The following is a 27457-nucleotide window of genomic DNA, read 5'->3' as shown; positions in this document are numbered from 1 at the left end:
TGGTCTATTTCTGCCGTACTAACCAGATCAAAACCAACTCTTTGTCATATGTCATATGCCATTCGCACTCAAGGCACTTAACCACTGCCGGTGATGCGTTCATGGCCACAAACAAAGTCGGACAACTCCAACAGTATGAATCCCCAATCAGATGTGTGCTTTTTCTTTTGTCATGTATTAAGCATGTTAATTTATGGGTATTAATTATGAAATGCGGTTACCAATTACTAATTGAGCATCTGACAAAGGTCACTTACATTATCATGGTGTGTTCAATTGTAAAATGTGTTATTAGTGGGATATTTGAATAGCGTTAATATAAAAAAGTTAAAACGACTATTTAGAATTTGGGCAGTTTTGTCTGACTTTTGCAGGTGGAGAAAGAGCGTTTAACAAATTGAAAGTAGTTAAAAACTATTTCAGAACTGCAAATAGCCTTACTAGACTTACAATTGAAAGTCAGCTGAGCCCACAATGGACTTCAAAGAAGAAGAAATTTGCTAACAAAAAGGCCGGCGTAGGGCTTTCTAAAGAGACTTACAGTGAACAAACAAGTCAATTCAAACACTAATTGAGATTAGATGAGGCTTGTTGTTGTTTGTAATATTTGTTTTATAACAACATATGCATGTGCTATTTACTTGCACATTTAGGTTAAATGCTACATATTTACATGTGGACTATGTTAGTTTTTTTGCATATTAGTGAATGATTGTTAAATACAATAACATATCCACTATACCTATTTGTTGAGTGGTTAATTGAAAATGTATTTTCAATCAGGTGTAATAACATTTTTCAAATCAATGAAATGAGAATAAGACAACTAATAATACATTTTACATAATACTCTGATTTGTTAAGTCGTTAACCGGGAAAAAGGAAACAAATTGGGTGTATTACACAAGGCACCGTCAAGAACACTGAAAAACAAAACGTATGAAGGTGGCAACGGGCAACGGCCCTGGGGATAATAAACAAGTGAGTACATTTAGGGGCTGATTTGGATCATTTCTATGTTGCTTTGCAATTACGTTACGTGTTTCAACTGTGTGTGTGTGTGTGTGTGTGTGTGTGTGTGTGTGTGTGTGTGTGTGTGTGTGTGTGTGTGTGTGTGTGTGTGTGTGTGTGTGTGTGTATGGGAGCGGCCCCGCCTCCCCCCTAAGAGACAAAGACAGTGAATGCGTTAGGGAGTGGGAACGTAGCTTTGCAGCATCACTCCAGGGATGCAGAGACGTGAGGCAGACGGTAAGAGTAAATGAATATTAATTGATATGGAGAGGAGAAATTAACGGAAAACTCACTCACAAAGGAGTGGAGAAAAAACAAAATAGGCTAAAGCAACTAGTAGGTGCGCAGGACACGGAACTTCTTTTGAAGTAATTAGACACTCACTTCGACAGGGAACAACACATGTACGTGAAGCAGGCTGATGGGCAGTAAGTCTAACAGGTGACGTCGTCAGACCCACTGAAAGAGCAGGTGGCGTCGTCGGACCTACTGGTGGAGCTAGTAGCATCTGCAGCAGACGCACTGGAAGCGGCACTGGAAATGCTGGCTGGAGTGTCTTGGGTGCTGTTGCCAAAGCAGGAGGTATCTGTGCGTCCCCTGCCGCAGAGTCTCCCATAAACCCCCCGCCATCCCCGTCCCCGGGACCGATGCCAGACGTCCCCAGGGAATCTCACAGACAAAAAGGAATGGGTGGGAGAGAGATTGAGGAGGAGCAGAGGAGTCCGACCATGTGGCCATAAGATGAACAAATTGTGCAAGAGAGCGGCCTCCTCAGCAGCCCCGGCTGTTATCCGGCTGGCTAGCACATCTAGTTCCAGAACAGTCTGGGAGAGTAGTCTCTGCGAGGTCACTCATAGATCAGATCATTATGTCAGGAAGTGGGAACGTAGCTTTGGGGTGTGACCCCAAGGGAGCAGAGACTTAAGACAGACGGTAAGTAAAATAATAGTATTTGATACAAACAAAAGGAGCGCTCACATGGAGAGGATAAATGAACAGAAAACTCAGTCACAAAGGAGTGGAGAAAAACCAAAGCAGAGGACACAGAATTTATTTTGAGGTAATTAGACACTCACTTCAACAGGTAACAATTTGTGTTTGTGAAGCATTATGCTATAATTCAAGCAAAAAAGTCAGCGACTGGATTCAGGACTTTTTTTTTACTATTGAGAGATAGAGCCTGGCGAATGTATGCACTCTTTGAGTGCTTTTCTAGTTCTTAATTGTAATATTTCATATTTATTACAGATGTAATAATATGAACATTTCATATCACAGTTATCGTGACCAAAATTACAACGGATATAATTATTATCGTGGTATGGTTTTATGTGCTCAAAAAGTACTTAGCAACACTGAAATCTTTTGACCAAGTAATTTTATTTTTAATAACTAAAATAAATAGACACACTGTTAGAAAGCCCAGTATTTTGCATGTTTTGTATTTCTTATGCCTCACTAATAGTGTTTTAGTCTTAGTATTTGATCTGTTTCAATGGCTAAGCTTTTATTGTTTAAAATATTGTTTTGTACTGCAGCACGTTAGAATGTATTCAAATGAAAATTGCTTGACAAACCAAATATAGTATTAATATTTATTATTTCTGGTAGGCGTTGTGGCATCCTACTCTGTTCAGTGGTCCTTGAACACACCGTAAAAACACCACTGTCTTATATTGTATTGGAGTATAGAATAGGGATATAAGGGTATTGTAGATACCGTGGTATTGCAGTTTCAAAATAATCACATTAATGCCGTTACCTCTGACGGTATGAAACTAATACTTAGTGAGTCTAGATTTTTAAGACCCCACTGTTGGCTTTGTAAGGTCCTGTTAGCTTGAATCTAAACAAAATTGATGCTAATCCACCTTTTTGTTAACTTTTTTCCATATAATCGATAAGAACCGAATCGTTGAGCAGAATCAAAAGTGGAATAGGAACCGGATAAATCTGATCAATTCCCATCCCTACTAATATGTAATATTTTATATTTACATTGTTATATTCATAATCACCATCATAGCTTACATATGTACATACATACATACATACATACAGGGTATCCCATATATTTTACCATTTGAATTCTTGAGTAACTAATCGTAAGGTCCTAAGGACACAAAATTAAAGTTTACTTTAGTCATAGGTTCTTTAAGAACAACAGCTAGCATTTCAACCATTTACTACATTCTCATCAAACTATATAGGTGCCAAATTCTTGTGTTCAGACAAAGATTTTAATTTAAGAGAGGTGTCTTACCTGCTGACAGTTTCGGCTGACACTTTAGCCTTCGTCAGAGCTGTTGTAGCTTCCTGGTGTGATGTGTCTAAAAACAGCTGACTGGGTCGGGAAACTTTCAAAATAAAGTTCCCCGACCCGGTCATATCTGTTGTCCGGCCTGGCTTTGCCGATGGAAACTAGCTTTATAGTAGAATGAAATAAAATAAACATTTTTTCGCCCATAATGGGGACATTTCCAAATGCCTTGAACTTGAACCCCACTGCTGGAATATGCCACTGCGTTTGCCGCTAAATGTGATTTTACTCACATACTTGTTACATTAAATTTCAAACAGACTTAAAAGGAGGCCACAGCCGAAAACAGCACCTACAACACGATGCACTTCCCACAGTTATCAGTGCAAGGGATGAAACATGATGAAAGAGAAGCAGCTGTGTTACAAAGGAGGCAAACTGCAGAATCCACACTTTAAAGTTTACAAGATAAGCAGATGGACATGAATAGTAAACTCTTCTCAATGGTGATATGCCCTATGCCCAATTCTTCTTAATTAACAACAGCATGAATTAACAACAGCACTCCGAAAGAACAGAACTCTACCAAGGGCAAATTGTTGGCCAGTAAAGTGTACACAAACAGACACAGCCAGGGAAAAAAAACCTCTTAAACTGCACTCAAGAGAAACAAGGCAAGCACGTGGAAGATGAGCAAGCCGTTAACACCATCTTAGATTTTTACAGTTAAAAACAAAAAGCTTTCTTAATTGTAAAACAATGAATATGCAACTGAATGGCATTTGAACAGTTGCAATTGGGGAGCGGTAACATACTATATACAGTGGTACCTTGGGATACAAGTTTAATGAAAATGTAATTTCAGTTCTTATGTGTCTTGTACATGTTAAAGAATGGACAATAATAAAGCATCCTGAATCCTGAATCCTGATCCTGAATTAGTTACGTGCCGCAGCTCTTACCTAAAAAAAATGGTACTATAAAATAGTGTTGCCCGTTCAAATTAAATGAAATCACTTCAATACGTTGCGATGAGGTGGCGACTTGACCAGGGTGTACCCCGCCTTCCGCCCGAATGCAGCTGAGATAGGCTCCAGCAGCCCCCACGACCCCAAAAAAGGGACAAGCGGTAGAAAATGGATGGATGGACTTCAGTACGTGTTTGTCCCCCAAAAAACAACATCATTCTAACATGCAATATGAAAATCAACCTTTTAGATAAGATATATGTCACTGACAAATTCATTTGTCAACATTACTTGGTGACGTAATCACTGATGTTTTTCCAAACAGAAGCGAGTCAGCGTAGCAACTCGTAACCACAATGCAGGTGAAATCAAGTCAAGTGTGGGGACATTACAACCTCCATCTATCCATTTTCTACCGCTTGTCCCTTTTGGGGTGGCGGGGGGTGCTAGAGCCTATCTCAGCTGCATTCAGGCGGAAGGCGGTGTACACCCTGGACAAGTCGCCACCTCATCACAGGGCCAACACAGACAGACAGACAACATTCACACTCACATTCACACACTAGGGCCCATTTAGTGTTGCCAATCAACCTATCCCCAGGTGCATGTCTTTGGGGGTGGGAGGAAGCCGGAGTACCCGGAGGGAACCCACGCAGTCACGGGGAGAACATGCAAACTCCACACAGAAAGATCCCGAGCGCAGGACCGAACCCAGGACTACTCAGGACCTTCCTATTGTGAGGCACATGCACAAACTCTTTTTTTTTTTTAAACATGAATACTAGGGGTGTAACGGTACGTGTATTTGTATTGAACCGTTTCGAAAAGGGGGTTTCGGTTCGTTTTCGGTTTGGTTCATGCTAGCAACGACCAAGCTACGACAACATATAAAAGCCAGAGCTGGAAGACCCTCCTGCCTCGTTAAGATCTCCCGTTTGGGAACACTTCGGCTGCGCGGTGCGATACAACAATGGAGGACGGAGGTTTGCCGACATTGTTCAGCAGCGGTAAGGCATGCTTCTGCCAACAGGTCAAACATGCTAACCCATTTGAAGCGGCACCACCCCCAAGTGAACATCGCTTCAACAAAGATAAAGACGAGCAAACAGCTCCCACCTCTTACTGCCAAGTTAGCCAGGCTGGGGGGAGGGGACAAAAGTTAATCTGAGGCTGAGTTGACTTGAAACTGTTTAATGTTGCACTTTTTATATGTATAAGAAAAGTTGTGTCATTTTATTTCATCTGAGCAACAACTTGACGCAGTTTAATGTTGATTAACGTGGACCCCATCTTAAACAAGTTGAAAAACTTATTCGGGTGTTACCATTTAGTGGTCAATTGTACAGAATATGTACTTTACTGTGCAATCTACTAATAAAAGTCTCAATCAATCAATCAAAAAAAGCACTTTATATGTAGAAATATTTTGTTAAGAAACCATTCTGAGCCTTATCTTATTTAGTTTTTATTTTATATATGTTGACCACATTAACCCTGGCAATGGACCCTGTGTGTATATGTATGTTATGCCATTATTTACAAATTTGGTAAATAAATAACCAAAAAATGTATATTTTGTTGTTTTCTTACTGTACCGAAAATGAACCGAACCGTGACCTCTAAACCGAGGTACGTACCGAACCGAAATTTTTGTGTACCGTTACACCCCTAATGAATACCATGCTCATTTTGCAAAGCAGACTTATTACTGTAACTGGTTTAGTAAGGTGGGATATTAACTCAGCAGAAAGGGAAGACAGTAGGTTGGAAGTCAGGAGGCACCATTTTGTTGTCTGTCTTGTCTGTCGTCAAAACATGTCAAGACACCTCTTCTCAAACAAAACTCACACTTCCGGCTTCAAAACAATAGCGCTACGTGTCATAGCTGGTCTAACTACACTAATCAAAATTAAAAATGGCTTAAATACGATCATGCTTGATTGACAATGATGTTTTGTAATTTATTATGTGATAATTCTACCTAAAAATGCTAGTGCATAAGTTAAGGAATATAGGGGGAGAAAGTTCCTGGCAGGCTGAAATATTGTGTATATTCTTTAGTAACATGTTCTGGTTGATCGTCCTCAATTACAGAATGTTTAGAATGTTCTGCAGTCTACGTCGCCAAAGACGCAAAGCTTGAAATTTTGGGAAGTGTACGCAAGGCTTGCGGGAAGCTACGCAGGGGGATAGGGAAAGACGGTGTCACTTACGCAAGTCACATGACGCAAGAGTATACAACAGGCGTAAAGGAAAATGGCACTTTTTTTTTTTAATTTTGCCTATCGTTAACAATCATTATGCGAGAATTGACAATGGATGTTATTTTTTTTAATGCATTCTAAATGTTAAACAAATGCGATCAAAAGTCAGCTTACAATGGAGCCTATGTTAGTCGTTCAACTCTGCCCTTAAAAAAACATCCAAACACCTCCATTAGGATTTTATATACATAATGTAATATGTAATGTAATAACAGGCACCGTTAATAATAACATTTAATATTTATGTATTTTAATCATTTTAAAAAGGAGCAATATGTAAGAATCTGGCCAGAAATGGTACTGCAATCATGGTCAAAATTCTGTAGTCCCCTCCCCCTATTTGAAAAGAACATGATTTATTAATGCCTTTTGACATATCAGGGCCATTTAATGATGACTTTACATGCAATTCTTACATATGGCTCCTTTAAGCATACACATTAATTACAAAAACGCATAACACTTGCTTTTATTATCACTGATTTCTGCTAACTGCAGACTTTATGAGAGCCAACAAACATAATAAAACATCACTTAATGTACAATGTCTGCTGTCATTAGGATGCCAACTGTTAGAATGTTCATATATTCCCATTTAGATGAAGAATATCTCATAATACTCACAAAGAAACAGATTGTGGAGGGGGACCCAAGCGCTTTCCGTGTCTTTCTCGCCAGTTCCAGGTCCTAAATGGCTGTCAAATAGTCCCAACTTGTCGGATTATATCCTCATCCATCTACTTTCCAGGTGAGAGGCATGATTTATAATCTACAATTAACTTCCAAGGAACAAGGAAGCGAGGAATCAGCAGACCACTTGATGATGTAAACATAGGATCACACGGTAGTTATCACGTCGCCGCTATAAATAGCTTGTCTGCGTTTGTGCTTAAAATAACAATATCCCTAATACTTGGTTAATACTCAAATCACGAACTGTCAATAGAGTATAGATGGCGCTTTTTGGAATGGTTATCTATGGGATTTTATGGGCAAAATAGAGGACCTCCCATTGGCTCCGCTGTCAGCAGACTTTTAGAGGAATGTTTATTTAATATTTAGAATGCATTAAAAAAAATCCATCCATCGTCATGTCTTTCATAATGATTGTGAACGATCGTCAAAATTCCAAAAAGTTCCCCTTTAAGCCTACAAAATAATGTCAAGTCAACTAATGTTGATGAGGCAAATGCACAAATCAGCCTGTTATTGGCAATGCCGTCTACAAAACATATATATCTTACAGCAAAATGTACTTCACACTTCAATATAGCCAACACGACTCCACAGCTCTGTTTTGCTCTCGTGTTACCTACTGCCCATTATAGCTCAACCCCTAAATCACAGTTCAAAACCACACACAATACTCCTGTCACTACAATATCATTTGAGAAGAGAATAATTGAAATAAAAATATACACAAAAGGGAGGAAAATAATCCCGCCCATTCTCCTCGTGTCTTTGCCGAAAGTCACAATTAATGTACCAGCAGTGGTTAGTGGTGGTTTCGATTTCAGCTTTGTCAACAACCACTTATGTTGACGTCAGTCAGCCAGTCTGAGGGGCATCAAGATAAGTGGATTACACAATGAAAAAATAAAACACACAACGTCAACATGTTTCATCTAAAAACTATGACCTTTGTTGTGCACAGAAACATGGCTGCAGATGTGTTGGATGATAAATGATGTCCAATGTGTCAGTGGGATACAGTTCTGCCGCATAAAAAGCAGACTTGTAGAATCTCTATGATGATCTATGGATCATGATGGTACGGGGAGAGAAGAGAGTGAGCACACCCTAAAAGGTGATGGAGACTGATTATATTGGATAAACTTTCTTTAGTGCCTGATCAGTCACACGTAAATGGCACTTGTCTCATACTGATGATAAGAAGTGATGGATGCCGGCTCCAGGTAGATCATTAACACCAAAAGGCTCTTTGTTTCTCTATTCACCACAGACAAAAGGGACAAAATGTGAGGGGTAAAGTTAAAGTGAAGCTTCTAAATTAAAATATTTATGAAGTTGTACAAATCAGAGTACAACCAAAATGTCAAAGAAATACAAAGTTTTAAACAAAAAAAAACTGCCATCTCTTCCAGAGGAGATCTTGACATCCCCGACAGAAAAACAACCTATGGACAAACAGTATATATCATATATTTTTAGAGAATATTCAATTTTTTACACTTCTAAAGAGCATCTCAAATTGTTTCTTAAAAATTCACAGTAATGCCTATTTCATTGTTTTTATTTTTTTTGTAAGTTTTTTTTAAGATTATTGTTATATTGTCCTGTGTTTTTATGTTTTGGGACTACAGATGACTACAAATGATCAACTACGCTATGATCCAGCTCATTTCTAGTCTATAAATCAGATTGTTCATCTATGTGCATTGTCTTGAATAAATAAACGTATAAAAGTATCCATGTGAAATTGCAACACACCAAGAGTACATTTGGACTGCCATAGAGAGATTTGGTGTCTGCCCTCGCTCATAAACACATTATAATTTATAGACTGTCGGTATATTTAGCAAGTATTCAGAGCCCTCTAGATAAGCTTGGTTCAAAAACTGACGAACAAAAAATTTAGTGGAGACTTTTGGAAAGTCTGAATGAAAGCACTTATTGCTGTTCTCAATTAGAACTAGGTGCTGCTGTGGGTCTAAAAACACTGCAATCTCAACCTGGACAATTTACAGTAAGTATGATGAAGAAATAGTCTATCCACAATCTCTTATTGCAAAAACCAAACAGGCTACCAAACCATTCCAAAACAATAATCAGCAAAAGTAACTGTCCTGTGCGCACGCAGCCATCCACCTTGGCCTGCACCAATACACAGATAGGACTCAGCCAGCTACTTTCAAGGACTCACAGGTCGTCAAAAATCACCGAAATAAGCGACAGAAATAAGTTTGTATGTAGTTATGTGCATATTTGTTTTGCTTGTCATGTTTTTTACTCACATTTTGAGAACGTTCTTTTTGTACTGTACCACCATAGAATGATACAGTGAAGAAAACAATATGGCTAAAGCTTCGATGAGTTGACACTAGGGATCGACCGATTATAAGCGCCATTTTGACATATATCGTCATCTGCCTTTTTTCAATTGGTACAGGCTTTTTTTTTTTCTTAAATATTGAAAATAAATAGTAATATTTAACCTCTATTATTCCTGTTACTGACATTTTAAATGTGATAAGCATCTGCCTTTTTAGGATAAGAGGCAGAGCCATGGTATTCTGTAGGCTCCTCAAACTCACTGCAGAGAAAGTGTAGAGTCACTGCGCTGGGTGTACTGTTGTTTCAAAGTACGTAAAAACACAAAACTCACAAAATTGTAATAAACCTTTCAGTCTTCTACATGTCACAACTACTAGTAACATTACTATGAGTAGAATACCGTAAAAACGTAACATTAGCGGCGGCTCTGCTAGCTCGTAGTCCTTCACAAAGTGTCTGTAAATCACTTGAAACAAAGCTGCTGAAATGATGGTTTTGGAAACAGTCCGTTAGAGTAGAAACATGTTCGTTTGATTGAGAGACAGATTAAATCACTCAAACTAAACTCAGTCTAGTTTGGACTAGGGTTATACGGTATTGTAGCGGTTGCTATAAGGACATCATTCACCACACCTGTTAAGTTAAAGTTAAAGTATCAATGATTGTCACACACACATGAGGTGCGGCGAAATTATTCTCTGCATTTGACCCATCACCCTTGATCACCCACTTGGAGGTGAGGGGAGCAGTGAGCAGCAGCGGTGGGCGCGCCCGGGAATAATGTTTGGTGATTTAAACCCCAATTCCAACCCTTGTTGCTGAGTGTCAAGCAGGGAGGTAATGTGTACCATTTTTATAGTCTTTGGTATGACTCGGCCGGAGTTTGAACTCACAATCGTTTACTTGACTTTGTCGTCATTATTCACTGTCATTGTTCTATTGTTCTATCGCCCTAACCGCTCCACAGAGGACGCCATCTCCTCTGCACTCCAACTGAGCTTAGAACATCTGGAAGGAAAGGACACACATGTGCGGATGTTGTTTCAGGACTTCAGCTCGGCGTTCAACACCATCATCCCGCAGCATTTGGTGAGCAAACTGGCCCCCCTTCGATTCAGTACCCCCCTATGCAACTGGCTGCTTGACTTCCTCACAGATAGACCACAGTCTGTGAGAGTGGGCGACAACACATCCAGTGCCATCTCCCTGAGCACCGGCTCCCCCCAGGGCTGCGTCCTGAGTCCGCTGCTGTTCACGTTGATGACCCATGACTGCTGCGCCAGGTCCACTACTAACCACATTGTGAAGTATGCGGACGACACGACAGTAGTGGGCCTCATCCGTGACAACAACGACATGGATTACAGGGAGGAGGTAAACATCTGGTTGACTGGTGCAGAACCAACAACCTGGTCCTGAACATCAACAAGACCAAGGAGATCATCGTCGACTTCAGGAAGCACCAGTCCAGCCACACTCCACTCTTCATCAATGGCACAGCGGTGGAGATAGTAAGCAGCACCAAGTTCCTGGGGGTGCAGATAACTGACAATATAACCTGGTCCCTACAAGCTCAGCAGCGCATGCACTTTTTGCGTCAGATGAAAAGAGCACAGCTCCCTCCCCCCATTCTCAGCACATTCTACAGAGGCACTATAGAGAGCCTATTGACCAACAGCATCTCTGTCTGGACTGGAGCCTGCAGTGCCTCAGACTGGAAGTCTCTGCAGAGAGTGGTGAGGACGGCGGAAAAGATCATCAGGACTCCTCTTCCTCCTATCCAGGAGATCGCAAAAAGCCGCTGCCTGACCAGGGCTCAGAAAACCTGCAGAGACTCTTTTTTTTCATTCACATGTTGCTGTGCAGCGGTAACAAACAGAACCAAGGAGCATGTTGAGTGTGTCACACACACACACACACACACACACACACACACACACACACACACACACACACACACACACACACACGCACACACACACAAAACAGAAACAGTGTGTAGAGGGAAAATGTCAAATGAAGGCAATTCTACTGGTTGATAAAGAGGGTGGGTGAAGCGCAATATGGAGGTATTTTTTTAGCTTCAAAACTATCGATCAAGGTGACGCTTTAAACAAAAAAGTGCCGCACTGCAAGCAGTGCTTTAAAACATGCCTCGCCAAAGGTGGCAAGACACTGCAGTATTACCACATGTGCTTCAAACTGTTGTAAACATGTAAATAACAATCATCCAGACCTGCACAATAAGTTTAAAGGTAATGTAGTTAAATACCTCCTCTGCTGTGAACATATAGACACATAGACATGCACACAACTGGTTTGCTTGTTACCAAATATTAGCAGAATCTAAGCCGCCCACGTAGCGTAAACTAATAGAAGTGAAATGACTGAATTTTGTACCAAATTTGCACAATTTGTGTTTTATTTTTAACAATTTGTTTTACCTGCTACGTGTCTTATCTGTGTAGTCTCAGCCATAGTATTGTTTTAGTAATTACTAATGATTGTATGTGTCTTACAACACAGACCAAGAGTGGCAACCATAAATCAATAAAACTTTATATTCTATTCTAACCTAATCCTAGATTATGGCAGGCTATGTGTTATACATACACTTGTAAATTGTTCTTTGAGTGCAACAAGAAACAAACTAAAAGAGGCCCTCTGTGAATGTGAGTGTGGATGTTGTCTGTCTATCTGTGTTGGCCATGCGATGAAGGGGCGACTTGTCCAGGGTGTACACTGCCTTCCGCCAGAGTGCAGCTGGGATAAGCTCCAGCACCCCCCGCGACCTCCGGACAAGCAGTAGAAAATGGATGGGGATGGATGGATGGATGTTTAAAGGGGAACTGCACTTTCTTTGGAATTTTGCCTGTCGTTCACAATCATTATGAAAGACATGACGATGGATGGCTTTTTTTTATAATGCATTCTAACTCGTAAATAAAAGTCCGCTAACAGTGGGACAAATGGGAGGTCATCTATTCCATCCAAAAAATCCCATAAATAACAATACAAACACCGCCAACAATAATCCATTTAAATTTTGTGATTTGAGTATTAAACAAATATTAGTGATATTGTTATTATAACTTGTTATAGCAGCGACGTGATGACTACTGTGTGTCCCTATGTTTACATCATCGAGTGGGCTGCTGTTTCCTCACTTACCTGACCCTTGGAAATTTATTGTAGATAAACTCATGCCTGTCACCTGGACAGAAAAAGTCTGAGGATGTATTTCGACAATTTGGACCAGGGAATAGCAAGAACAAAACAAAAAGACGCTTGGTTTTTGGGCGTAGTCACCACCATGTCATTGAATAAATTGCATAATTTGTAATGGTGATATACGTATTTTTGAAAGAGGCTCAAAAAAATGTATACATACATTTAAATACAAATCTGTTATTATGAATTAGTATTTACATATATATTTTTTTATCGTTTAGCCATTTTTCAATTGTTAATGCTTATTGTACAAAGTACTTAGTTGAGATTTTTTTTAAGAGTCTAGAGATTTTAATGACTTTTTTATTAAAAAACAACAAATCTAGAATATTTTTCTGGTGTTATAATAAAAAATGTAGCAATGTTTAGAGACTCTACTTCTGTCCATCGATGTCCCTAACCAACGAGGCGAGCTGCAGCGAGCATGGTGTCACACTTGCTTTGCGCTGTTGTTCCAGATGGACTTTCTGTCTTTAAAGGGGAACATTATCACAATTTCAAAAGGGTTAAAATCATTAAAAATCAGTTCCCAGTGGCTTATTTTATTTTTCGAAGTTTTTTTCAAAATTTTACCCATCACGCAATATCCCTAAAAAAAGCTTCAAAGTGCCTGATTTTAACCATCATTATATACACCCGTCCATTTTCCTGTGACGTCACACAGTGATGCCAATACAAACAAACAGCAAGGTATAGCGACATTAGCTCGGATTCAGACTCGGATTTCAGCGCCTTAACACTGTCTGATAAGATAATTACTAACAACTATGAGCTAGGTTTACAGCATATGAAATACATTTGGCAACAACATGCACATTGAGAGTGCAGACAGCCCATTTCAGGCGCGCTAAGAACATATATTTTTCCACGATTTCAGCACTCAGGTTAACCATACCTAAATAGACACAAAATACTGCATTACACAAGACTACCCGAATGTACTCGAATGATTGAAAAAAATAAATGTTTTTAAGCTAAATTATTGGTAAACACAGTTTATGTATAATAATTTACGTAAAACCGCAAGTAATGAATAAAGTTTTCATTAATTAATATATTCTGTAGACATACCCTCATCCGCTCTCTTTTCCTGAAAGCTGATTTGTCCAGTTTTGGAGTTGATGTCAGCAGGCCAGGGAAGCTAGGGTCGATATTCTTCTCTTGATCATCTTCGGTGGCATAAGGGACGGTGTGAGCCAAGACATCCAGGGGGTTTAGCTCGCTCGTCTGCGGGAACAAACTGCCGCCATTGCTTGCCGTGCTACCGAGGTCCGTTGTCCCTGAATAGCTCACACACTCCGGCAGATTCAATGGGGGTCTGGCGGCAGATTTCTTTGACTTTATTGTTGGAAATGCATCTGCTTTGAGTGTCGCAGGATATCCACACATTATTGCCATCTCTGTCGTAGCATAGCTTTCGTCGGTAAAGTGTGTGGAACAAACGACTGACCATTTCGTCGGCTTTCCCCACACCCTCATATTTTGAACCAATTTCGTCCAATTTCTTGCCACTTTCGCATCTTTGGGCTACTGGTGCAACTTCAATCCGTCCCTGTTCGTGTTGTTACATCCTCCGACAACACACAGACGAAAGTGAGAAAATGGCGGATTGCTTCCCAATGTGACGTCACAACGTCATCGCTCCGAGAGCGAATAATAGAAAGGCGTTTAATTCGCCAAAATTCACCCATTTAGAGTTCGGAAATCGGTTAAAAAAATATATGGTCTTTTTTCTGCAACATCGAGGTATATATTGACGCTTACATAGGTCTGGTGATAATGTTCCCCTTTAAAAGCCGCCACTGCCTTCTTAATATTTGCACATTTTGCAGATCGCTGTCTGCGGATATATCTGGGACATGTTAAAGTTACGTACATATCGCAGACATGCTGACAACGCTCCAGACAATGGCATAAGTTTTGTTTACATCCGGTTTCGGCAGCGCGGTTTTTGCTAAGAGTAAGATGCATTGCATGCAGTGTCATTTTAAACAACTAGTTTTTGATCAAATAAAAGCAAAACTGGTTTTGAATTATCACTGTCGTTTGTATTCATTGGTTTCTTTAAAAAAAAAAAATTTTTAAATCGTAAGTCTAATGTGTTGTTAAGAAAATCAGAGATATTATTTTTAGGCTATATCGCCCAGGCCTCCCCTGACGTCACACTTGCTTCACACTGCTGCAAGCCTTCCTCTACTTATAAGTGGCCACTGTCCTCGTACATTTTGTAGATCGCTATCCACCGGTATGTCTCGGATGTACAGTGCATTCGGAAAGTATTCACAGCACTTCACTTTTTCCACATTTTGTTATGTTACAGCCTTATTTCAAAATTTAATACATTAATTTTTGTCCTCATAATTCTACAAGCAATACCTCATAATGACAGTGTGAAAACAATTATTTAAAAACATTTGCAAATGTATTAAAAATAATTACAAAAATAAAAAAATCACATGTACATAAGTATTTACAGCCTTTGGTCAATACTTTGTTGATACACCTTTTGACAGCAATTACAGCCTCAAGTCGTTTTGAATACGTTGCCACAAACTTGGCCCACCTATCTTTGGGCAGTTTTTCCCATTCCTCTTTGCCCGTTTCTCTTCTCAGCACCTCTCAAGCTCCATTCAGGTTGGATGGGAAGCGTTGGTTTTCATCCATGATGTCTGTACATTGCTGCATTCCTCTCAGTCTAGTCAGGGAGGTGACCAACAACCCGATGGTCACTCTGTCAGAGCTACAGCATTCCTCTGTGGAGAGAGGAGAACCTTCCAGAAGGACTATCATCCCTGCAGCATTTCTCCAATCAGGCTTGTATGATTGAGTGGCCAGACGGGAGCCATCTCTTAGTAAAAAAATCAGTTTGCCAAAATGCACCTGAAAGACTCTCAGACCATGAGACACAAAATAATCTGGTCTGATGAGACAAATATTGAACTCTTTGGCGTGAATGCCAGGCATCATGTTTGGAGGAAACCAGGTACGGAAGCATCATGCTGTGGGGATGTTAGGATAGAGGGAAGGCTGAATGCAGAAATGTACAGAAACATCCTGGTTGAAAACCAACGCTTCCCATCCAACCTGATGGAGCTTGAGAGGGGCGGCATAGCTTGGTTGGTAGAGTGGCCGTGCCAGCAACTTGAGGGTTCCAGGTTCGATTCACGCTTCCGCCATCCCAGTCACTGCCGTTGTGTCATTGGGCAAGACACTATACCCACCTGCTCCCAGTGCCACCCACACCGGTTTAAATGTAACTTAGATATTGGGTTTCACTATGTAAAAGCGCTTTGAGTCACTAGAGAAAAGCGCTATATAAATATAATTCACTTCCCTTCACTTCACTTCACTTGAGAGGTGCTGCAAAGAGGAATAGGCAAAGAGGAATGGGCAAAACTGCCCAAAGATACTGTAAGTGTGCCAAGCTTGTGGCATTGTATTCAAAAATACTTGAGGCTGTAATTGCTGCCAAAGGTGCATTAACAAAGTATTGAGCAAAGGCTGTGAATACTTATGTACATGTGAATTTTGAGTTGTTTATTTTTAATAAATAAACAAAAAATTAAAAAAATAACAAATCTTACATTGTCATTATGGGGTATTTTCTGTAGAATTTTAAGAACAAAAATGTATTTATTCCATTTTGAAAATAAGGCTGTAACATAAAATGTGGGGAAAAGTGAAGCGCTGTGAAAATTTTCCGGATGCAGTGTATTAAAGTACAGTATTTACAGTATAAGCCGCACCCACTAAAATTTAAAAGAAAAAAATATTTTCCTAATATTAGCCGCACCGGACTATAAGACGCAGATATATATATATATATGCCTTGTGAAAAGCGTTATCTACACAGAAATATTTTGTTAATTATTTTTTCACACCTTAATTATTTCCAAACGGTGCCTGTAATACGCCAGTAAAACAGCCAATCAAACAAAAAAAAGTCATCGTCATAGACCCACTAACTGCGGAAACTAGCTCTTCAATCAAACTCAATAAGTCCACTGTATGTTTGGGTGAATTTAAGAAACTGAAACAATACAAAAAGAATGCCATTGCAAGTGAATAACACTAATCGAGACAGTCGTAGACTTATTAGCATATTAGCTACTTCTAACGACGCTAGCTTCATTACATTAAGATAGCGCGTACAAATATGCATAAAAACACTCCTACGGACATCACACATGGGACGGTTTAGTAAGTATGATTTGGTTTAGTTAAATTGTGAAATTTTCAGCTATTAAGTGGAATAATGAATGAAGAATAATTTTGAGCAGAAACCCTATGGACGGTTTTACTTAATTACGGTTTAGGGAAAAACAGGAAGTAGATTTTTAACTCGAAGCACCTGCAGTGAGCAAACTCATCAAAAAGATGGCACCAATAACACACCATTTTTAATCTATAAATTAGCCGCACTGTTTTATAAGCCGCAGAATTCAAGTGTTGAGAACAATTAGTGGCTTGTAGTCCAGAATTTACGGTACGTCCACATTGCAGTCATGCTGCCTCTGATTCAGACAATTCTGTGCGTATTGCTAACGTCATTAATAGGGTTGTCCAAAAAAAATCGATTTTCTAATTAATCGCGATCATTACTTGTAACGATTTTTGATCAATTTCATAAAGTCATTAAAAAAAATGTTTTCTTTTTTTTTTTTTTTATGATTTTTTTTTTTTATCTGTCCTGTCCAGTCTGTCTGGCTGGACAGAGATTTACTTTAGAAAAGAGAAGTGTTGGATACTTCTCTTGTTGCTTTATTTTTATTTCACTTTATTAAATGTTTGGGTAAAATGTTATTATACAAAACCAAAGACATGCACCTGGGGATAGGTTGATTGGCAACACTAAATTGGCCCTAGTGTGTGAATGTGAGTGTGAATGTTGTCTGTCTATCTGTGTTGGCCCTGCGATGAGGTGGCGACTTGTCTAGGGTGTACCCAGCCTTCCGCCCGATTGTAGCTGAGATAGGCTCCAGCGCCCCCCGCGACCCCAAAAGGGAATAAGCGGTAGAAAATGGATGGATGGAAGTTTTGCATGGATGATTGTGAATCAAGAATCGTTTTGAATCGAGAATTGATTCTGAATCGAATCCTTACCCCCAATAATCGAATAGAATCAAATCTTGTGGTGCTCTAAGATTCACAGACCTAGTCATTACAACGTCTGGTTTTGGCAGAGCTGTGCCAGTGATTACATTTTTGATGCACTACTAGTTGTACGTTAGTAATAAACAATATATATCCATTCATACTACAATGTGTATGTTCGTGTGTTTCATGGACCTCATGTAGAAATTTAATGTGCATATAAAAAGCAAAAATAGCATTATAACCAAAATAATATGGCAGAAAAAACATATTAAGATAAATTACTAACATAACTAACATAAATGTGAAAATTGTGCAAGATAGCACTTTATGGACATAAGAGATTCAAAAACAAAAAACAATGTAAGAATTTTGAAAGATTGCACCTGATGGCCATAAGACATAACTGCACTTTCTGTCCATATAAATAAAAATAGTGTTCATGAATGAGACCTAGTCTTACACATAAGGCTGCCATATGTGGCCAAAATAACAATTAAGATTATTTGTATCAATATTGAAATCATGACTACTGGTTGTTAGGTAAAGCAGTGTTGGGGTGAGGGGTAAAGGCAATACCATCATGTAAGTTGTTATGTCTAATAAGAAGGCTATAGATAAACATTATCCATACATCTATCTTTTTTGTTCATTAATAATATCAACGTGTCAGCTTTTTCTCATTACATGATGCCTGTATCTCTCTATTTTTACATTTTGATACATGGAGGTATTTTCTTTAAGTTATGTACATTTATATGTACATGCAGATGCTGTATCGGGGCAGATCCATTTAGAGTTTGAGCAGAAATATGTCATATAGGAATTAACTATACACAATAAAACATTAACAAAATCTTATGTCACATGAATGGTTTCTAAAGTAATACCTTTGTGACATGAAAAAAACACAAGTAATGTAAAAAAAAAACAGTGTTTACTTTTGATATCAATATAAAACTCAAAGCATCAAATACACAATCTTTACAGATGACAAAACTATATAGCTAGTATTGATGTTTTTTAACACTGATAAAGTTAGCAGTTAAATAATGGAGGCGTGAGCGTGCCAGTATACAAACTATCCATCCATCCATTTTCTACCACTTGTCCCTCTCGAGGTAGCGGGGGGTCCTGGAGCCAACCACAGCTGCACTCGTGCGGAAGACGGAGTACACCCTGGACAAGTCGCTATCTTATCGCAGGGCCAACACAGATAGACAACATTCACACTCACATTCACATACTAGGCAGCACGGTGACACAGGGGTTAGTGCATGTGCCTCACAATACGAAGGTCTTGTATTGTATTGTCCACACCTGTTGCCATCTAAAAACAGCAGTGCGCTCTTAAACGCACACCGAGACTCCACGGAAATGAAGCAAAGTCAAACCACGCGCTTGGCTCTGTTTACTCCGAGGGGAAATCTCCAGAGCAAAGTCTGTGTAGTTTGTTCCGCCATGATTTTCAAGCCAAATGACGCTAGTGTGCATGCGCCTGTGCTGTTGTGACTTCATTTCCAGGAAGTAAACAGTGTTGCCTAAAATGCATTAATAAATGACGTTTTTTCGGTAATAAAAAATGTAAACGGTATTACTAACCGTCGGGAATTTTACCGGAGTTTATCATTATACCGTTTACCGTTACATCCCTAGTACACGGGAGAGAATATGCTTTGAAATTGGGACGGTTGTTGGCATAAAATTTGCAATAAAAGTTAAAAAGGTCGTTGGACTTTGTGTGTCTTCTTCTGGACACTACAATACATTATATTACTTTAATTTGTTTTCACGCAAAACAACCCTCATTTTTAAGCTGCGGCAGCATATATTTTGCCGTGGTGGTGCGCCACGATCTAATACGTTAAGGGGAAACCCTGAATAATGTTCGGTATAATTTTGCACCGAACAATTCGCCTTTATTGATGGTGGTCCTGTGTGTTTGTGAATGTGTGTATGTTTGTGTACATGTGTGTGAGTTTGTGTTCATTTGTTTTTTGTCCGTGTGTGTGTGCGCGACCATTCCTGTCCTCGTCGTCGCGAAAGTCATGCTCCCCACGAACTAAATAATGTTCAATCAGCGTTGTGCCTCTTCCCCCTTACACAGCTGGAAGTGGAGCCCAGAAGATTCAAATAAAGAAATATGGCCAACATTAGCATAGAAGTTGAAACACAACATTGAGAAGGAGCAGCGATTTCAGCAACAGACTTTAGTCTCGTTGACTGCTGCAGCTCACCAGTAATTATACCCTTAATGCGCACTTGCACGCAGGCACAGCATGTCTTTGTGACTGAACTATTGTAAGTTGTTGGTCCAGACTGGAAGAATACAAATACCTACAAATTTAATCAGAAAAACAATTAGATCTAAATACAGGTTTGAAAACCTTTTCCATGGCCAAATTCAAGCACTTTTTAAGGACTTTTAAGATTAATTTTCCAGTTTTTCTAGTACCCTTCAAAAGGCGAAAACCGGTGTGAATCAATCCATAGCTTTGCTGTTTGAGGTCACCAAATGCTGTCTGTAGGAAAAATACAGAAATTCTGCTAAAATCTAATCCTAACGTTGAACCAGCAGTTATCATTAACTGGCATAGAAAATGAAGCAGTGTTTCTGTAGACTACTCAATGTCATTGGTGTTTGCAAACGTTGTTTACTTGTTTGTTTGTATCATTATCATCATCATTCCTTACAAGAAATAAAATTAATTATTGTTTACTTGTGTGTTTGTATCATAATTCATGTATACATCATTCCTTACATTAAATAACATTAATTATTGTTGTTTACTTGTTTGTTTGTATTATAATTCATGTAGACATCATTCCTTACAAGAAATAACATTATTGTTTACTTGTATCATAAATCATGCATACATCATGTTCATTAAATCGACAACCTCCAGGTATGATGGACCGATGCACCACTGTCCTCTTGGGGGCGACGGGCATGACAACAACCAAATGTAAGGGCTCGTGCAAAGCCAACAAATCAAACGTGTAGCTTTCATTTTTAACAAAACGTATTTTATTTGTTTCCATTTTACAATTAGCCTATTGAGTCAGACTGCCGAGAAATATGATGAACATTTCCAAGCACTTCACCCAAAATTCTAACATTTTTCAAACCTTGAAAACACAACATTAAAATCCAAGCATTTTCAAGGTTTTTAAGCACCCGTACGAACCCTGTAAATATTTTTAAATCTGACTTTTTGTATATGTGTTTGCTTGGATTCAACTTCACTGATATAATGTGCTAAAAAACTGCAGACAGACCTTTTTCACTGTCACTCCGACACAGGACTTTTTGGCAAAAATGCACTCCAGCTTCTATTAAAGTCAGTTAAATTTGGCTTCAAGCTAGAGAAAGCCTGCACGGTGTTTGAGGTGAAGGAGTCCAGGGACCACACAATAAAAGGCAGAAGAGGGCCAGTCTGTCAGCTGACTGCAACATCGAATCCAGGAAGGCAACGATGGAGTCAGCTGGGGAAACCAGTTAGGTTCTGGTCCAAAGCCTTGAAGAGGGAAAGGAAGGCTCGAAGTTGGAAGTTGCTCAAGCAATGCATGAGCATTACCTCAAGAGGTGTCCCAGGGCAAGTGTGGGCTAAAGGGCAAAACATCCATAAAAGGTGGCACCAGCTTATCACCCTGCATCTGACTCAAATTGCACTAGATAATTACAACGACATCCTGTGTTTTTGTCTGATTATAACTGTGATCAAAAATGTAATGATTCAAATATTTTGAAAATCAGTATCAATATTGGTATGGCCAATACTGCCACTCTAACTACTTGGTATTCAATCGATACCCAAATTTGTAAAATCCCCAAAAAATATTATATGGAGGATTTGACAATAAATAATATTTTGGGAGTATATGAAGTAGCCAAACAAGGGCAGCTAGACCCATGTTAAAACAGAAAGTAGCACTATCCACCTATTAACAGTAAATTAGCACGTAGTTTTGAGAACACGGTACAAACAGGAAAAAAAAGCAATATTAGCCAAATTAGGAGCCTTTGTAACCTGTTTTAAAATGTTTCTATTATCATACATATACCAAACATATATTGTGAAATACAGTACAGGCCAAAAGTTTGGACACACCTTCTCATTCAATGAGTTTTCTTTATTTTCATGACTATTTACATTGTAGATTGTCACTGAAGGCATCAAAACTATGAATGAACACATGTGGAGTTATGTACTTAAGAAAAAATAAATAAAAAACTGAAAACATGTTTTATATTTTAGTTTCTTCAAAATAGCCACCCTTTGCTCTGATTACTTCTTTGCACACTCTTGGAATTCTCTCGATGAGCTTAAAGAGGTAGTCACCTGAAATGGTTTTCACTTCACAGGTGTGCTTGAAGCTCATCAAGAGAATGCCAAGAGTGTGCAGAGCAGTAATCAGAGCAAAGGGCGGCTATTTTGAAGAAACTAGAATATAAAACATGTTTACAGTTATTTCACCTTTTTTTGTTATGTACATAACTCCACATGTGTTCATTCATAGTTTTGATGCCTTCAGTGACAATCTGAAGGCATGAAAATAAAGAAAACGCATTGAATGAGAAGGTGTGTCCAATCATTTGGCCTGTACTGTACATCGTTATCGCATGGGGCTGCAATATACGTATCGTAATATAGATTTTTAATTAAATTACTGAAAATTACTTAAGTCGGATAAGCGGAAAAAGATGGATGGTGGGATGGATGGATGGATGGATGGACAATTACTTAAGTAATGAGTCAAGTTGTGGAAAGGTCAATGCCTAACCCTACCATTCAGAATACACTATTAAATAATAACAAACCTAATGCAAAATAGTGCAGGACTTGTAGGGAACTGGTAAAGGAAGCAGGTTTAAATGGGTTATCTTTGCATGCAGTAGTGCATGAGATACACACACACACAAACACACAGAGGCAATATGACTATATCCCTGTGGTGAAATGACCTCATTTACTCAAGTTGTCCCTTTAACTCTCTTGAACGCTGCCGTGCTGCAGTTTATCACCAAGATTCAGCACTGGACTTCCTTGAGAGGCGTATTTTCTCTCACACTGGCAAGCCGTTATGAATTAACATTACTTCCATGCATGACACTAATCTTGCCTTAATTATGCAATTAACTCTCTGTCTTCCATGAGATCCTCTTTCAAAAAGGGAGCATTCAGGCATGAACAAAATATTTTGCTCACAGTGCTAATGCTGCACTTTATACCACGCATGCAGGATTTGCATGTAGCAAACACTGAGGAGGGAGAAATGTGCGATGAATACAGTATATACACTAAAAGGCCACAACATTAGGTACACCTACACATTTCTAATAACAATTGTATTTGATGAGCATTATTTTTTTTCCAACCCGCGTGGCGCAGTTGGGAGAGTGGCTGTGCCAGCAACCTGATGGTTCCTGGTTTGATCCCCAGCTTCTACCAACCTCACGTCCATTGTTTTCTTGAGCAAGACATTGCTGCTCAGTAGCCTTGTGGTTAGAGTGTCCGCCCTGAGATCGGTAGATCGTGAGTCATACCAAAGACTATAAAAATGGGACCCATTACCTCCCTGCTTGGCACTCAGCATCAAGGGTTGGAATTGGGGATAAAATCACCAAAAATGATTCCCGGGTGTGGCCACCGCTGCTGCTCACTGCTCCCCTCACCTCCCAGGGGGTGAACAAGGGGATGGGTCAAATGCAGAGGACAAATTTCACCACACCTAGTGTGTGTGTGACAATCATTGGTACTTTAACTTTTTTTTTAACTTCACCCTTGCTCCTGATGAGTCGTGGTTAGCAACTTCCTTTGCAGCTCCCGCCATCCGTGTGTGTGTGTGAATGTGTGTGTGAATGGGGAAATAGTGTCAAAGCGCTTTGAGTAACTTGAAGGTAGAAAGGCGCTATACAAGTATAATCCATTTACCATTAAAATGATTTAGAGTTTAATTCAACAGTGTGTTTAAATGCAATGTTAGTCATCTGAGGCCACAATATTAGGTACACGTACAAATTTCTACTAACATTATGATTTGATGATAACAGTTAAAGATGCTACCTCAGTAGAAGCATTTAAGTCTCATTTTAAAACTCATTTGTATACTCTAGCCTTTAAATAGACCCCACTTTTAGACCAGTTGATCTGCCGTCTCTCGTCTGCTCTCGTCTGCCCCCCTCTCCTTTGTGGAGAAGGGGGGCAAAGATTAGGTGACCACAGATGTTGCGCTAGCTGTTCAAAGTCAGGACCCGGGGTGGACCGCTCATCTGTGCATCAGTCGGGGACGTCTCTGCGCTGCTGACTTGTCTCCACTCAAGATGATCCCCTGCTGGCCCCACTATGGACTGGACTCTCACACTATTAACTAGATCCACTCGACGTGCATTGGGTTGAGTTTTTCCTTGCCCTGATGTGGGATCTGAGCCAAGCATGTCGTTGTGGCTTGTGCAGCCCTTTGAGACACTCGTGATTTAGGGCTATATAGATAAACTTTGATTGATTGATTGATTGATTGATGATATTCTTTGTCAATTTATCGTTTAATTCAACAGTTTGAGTAAAGGTAATATTTTGGTCTTTAAACACGTTAATTACACCCACTGCAAATTGCAATTACTACAAACGTGCACATTTATTGCACTCTCGTAGTGCTGGGCTAATATTTATGCATCGAATTAAGGTGCCCAAAATATTAGAAACAGCTATATGTGTGATGCAGCTCAATATCACTTTACATCACTGCAAACTACACCCACAATATGAACATACATCGGGTTATTACCACGAAACCAAACTGAGAAAGATCATCTTGAACACATTAGTGATATTAGTAGTATGAGAAAACTTGGACAACAACAACAACATGTGACGCTAATGCTAATTGAGTATAGTGCAGATCGATGACCGAATAACGCAGACTCAGCAAAAACTTCCAACGGAGTGTTAGCTCTTTGCCATCACTTACCATCTTCTTTTTCGTCGAAAACGGGTCTCTTTGACGAACTATTGGCTCCCATCCTCTTCTTCCACTTTCCCCAGTGAAACATTGATGCTCAGATAGCATTCCTCGCCTCTTGAAGAGAAACTACACCTCAGAGTGGGAGACTCTCCGCGGAAAACATTAACAACATTTCACCCCAAACTGTCCGTTACCTTATTTGTTTTAGTCTTGACAGAAATACCGCGAGTTTGAAGTCTTTTGTTCGCCAGAAAACGGCAACGGTGGCCAATATGTGTTAAAGCAAGTTCCACCGGAACGTTAAGCCTGTTTCCCGGTGTCGCTCGTCTTCCGTAGTGTGTGTCCGTTCACTCCGTTGTGACGCAAACATCCAAGACTTGTGCTACTCGTTTGGAGTGGGAGCTGCGTCAAGCTAGCTGTGGTTAGATATAAAATACCGGAAATTCAACGAATCAGCCTATACAGTTTGTATACTAAATTGGAGTAAATAGGCGTGTGTTATTAATACACACAACTAATTGTAACTACAACAATCACACAACACCCGCTTGGTGGTTTAAATGATGACTTTCAGACATCGTGAGAGGATATTATGTTGAAAGTCTAAACCGGAAATAGTTGTTTATCACGCTTACTAGGTCTCTTTGTTAAATTGCTTAACCGTTGCTGACCAGCGTGTTAGGGTTGCTCCAAATTTTGAAGATACTTGAATGATGTTGTGATTTTGCCAAAAACGCACAAGCAAAGGTTTTAGGCAATTAAAAAAAAAAAAAAAAAAAAGATTTTTCTGAACAGATGTATTAGTGAATTATTTAACAACGCAACAACGTAAGACAAGTGTAACAATGTCAACACAATAATAAAATTATTCATTCATTGTATTTTATTATATACAAACCATAAAGTCAAAGGCAAACATTAATTCATATCATTTGGATTTTTGCTTCCAAAGGGTGGATGAAAAACCATATGGTTTTTCATCCACCCTTGTAGCATGATGAGATCCATACGGATCTCATCATGCTACATGGTATTAATATTATCAATATTTGGATTCATCCTATCACCTTTTATAAAAGTGTTTAACTGATATATTCACACATAAGTCAAAGTCGAGGGCAAAGTCACAGAAAGGCAAAGCATTCTAAATGTGTGTGCTCTCTACCTATATGATACGTGTGAAGTGTTGAAATGGATGTGTTTATTAGTCTGCTATAGACAAGTAAATAAAAGTCAATTCGCTCAGTTGGACCTTCGACGCTTGCCGTTGAAAACTGTGTTGCCATGGTTACCACACCCGAATCCTTCAGGCGTGAGCTATAGTTGCCATGTTAGCATTTATCAATTGAAATTAGGTGAGTCGACACTCATTGAAGTGACTACTGACTCTTTCACGCTGCATGTGCGATTTATTTCGCATTTTTATTCCAGAAATACATTATTAGTCTGTGCAAACTGGAACCAGAACATATCGGGCTATAAGACAGTGTAAATAACACATAATGTCTTTCTTTGAGGAGATAAACAGAGCTAGCAAGCCACACAACAACCTGGCTGAGGATGTTAAGCGCATTAGCCCGAAAGTGTTCTGAAACATAACCAGCAGGATATGGAAGCATTCCATTCATCCATCCATCCATCCATCCATCTTCTTCCGCTTATCCGAGGTCGGGTCGCGGGGGCAGCAGCCTAAGCAGGGAAGCCCAGACTTCCCTCTCCCCAGCCACTTCGTCCAGCTCCTCCCGGGGGATCCCGAGGCGTTCCCAGGCCAGCCGGGAGAGATAGTCTTCCCAACGTGTCCTGGGTCTTCCCCGTGGCCTCCTACCGGTCGGACGTGCCCGAAACACCTCCCTAAGGAGGCGTTCGGGTGGCATCCTGACCAGATGCCCGAACCACCTCATCTGGCTCCTCTCGATGTGGAGGAGCAGCGGCTTTACTTTGAGCTCCTTCCGGATGACAGAGCTTCTCACCCTATCTCCAAGGGAGAGCCTCGCCACCCGGCGGAGGAAACTCATTTCGGCCGCTTGTACCCGTGATATGGAAGCATTATTGTAGCAAAATTATTTGCAAATGCTACAATAATGCTTCCGTAGCAGGAGGTCTTCTATATGTGTGCTCCTCTGGACCACGGTCCACCAGTATACAACATGCAGCATCACACATCCTACTTCTGATTGTATGCTTTTAGGTTTGGGTGATGTTGTTGTTTTTTCCACTTGAGTATTTATATCTTGAAGGGAATAAAATATGCAGTCTACCAAATGCAATTAAGGTTTGCGCGGGGCATTAAAAAGCATTAAGGCGTTGTTCACACTGCAGGTCAATTCCAATTGACCCGCATCCGACCAGAACATCATCAAACAGCGATAAGCATCATAATTACTCGCCAAAATAGGCAGTTATAAAATAAATAGTTGACAACGGAGCAGAAAACAGGCGAAAATAAAATGTTTTAGGAACTCATGGGAAAGTTCCACCACTTCTGTCTCCGACTGCTCACCCACAACTACTTGAATTGACTCAGCTTATTTCTAATGCATTTAAAGGGCTCACTGGCATTTTTCCAAATATCCTTTCATGACTTGTCTTTTGTTTAAATCAATCAACCATTTTGAACACATGCATCATTTACATTCCTAATATGATGT

The 27457-nt window shown here is 39.7% G+C and overlaps 1 protein-coding gene across 4 annotated transcripts in view; it reads right to left on the bottom strand.

Annotated features, from left to right (window-relative positions):
* Nucleotides 1-25184, bottom strand: part of LOC133607810 (serine/threonine-protein kinase 32C-like) — a 186347-nt gene extending 161163 nt beyond the window's left edge. For 2 of the 4 annotated variants that reach the window (XM_061962795.1, XM_061962803.1), the window contains exon 1: nucleotides 24816-25184. In XM_061962795.1, coding sequence (XP_061818779.1) covers nucleotides 24816-24897 — 82 coding nt within the window. In that variant the 5' untranslated portion in view covers nucleotides 24898-25184. The remainder of the gene's footprint in view (nucleotides 1-24815) is intronic. The other 2 variants (XM_061962787.1, XM_061962813.1) reach the window with 2 other exon arrangements.
* Nucleotides 25185-27457: the final 2273 nt, after the last annotated feature.

This window comes from Nerophis lumbriciformis, linkage group LG02, assembly GCF_033978685.3.
Source record: "Nerophis lumbriciformis linkage group LG02, RoL_Nlum_v2.1, whole genome shotgun sequence".
NCBI classification, from domain to species: domain Eukaryota; kingdom Metazoa; phylum Chordata; class Actinopteri; order Syngnathiformes; family Syngnathidae; genus Nerophis; species Nerophis lumbriciformis.
Note: the sequence above shows the minus strand (reverse complement) of the source record. Positions and strands in the feature narration are given on the sequence as shown.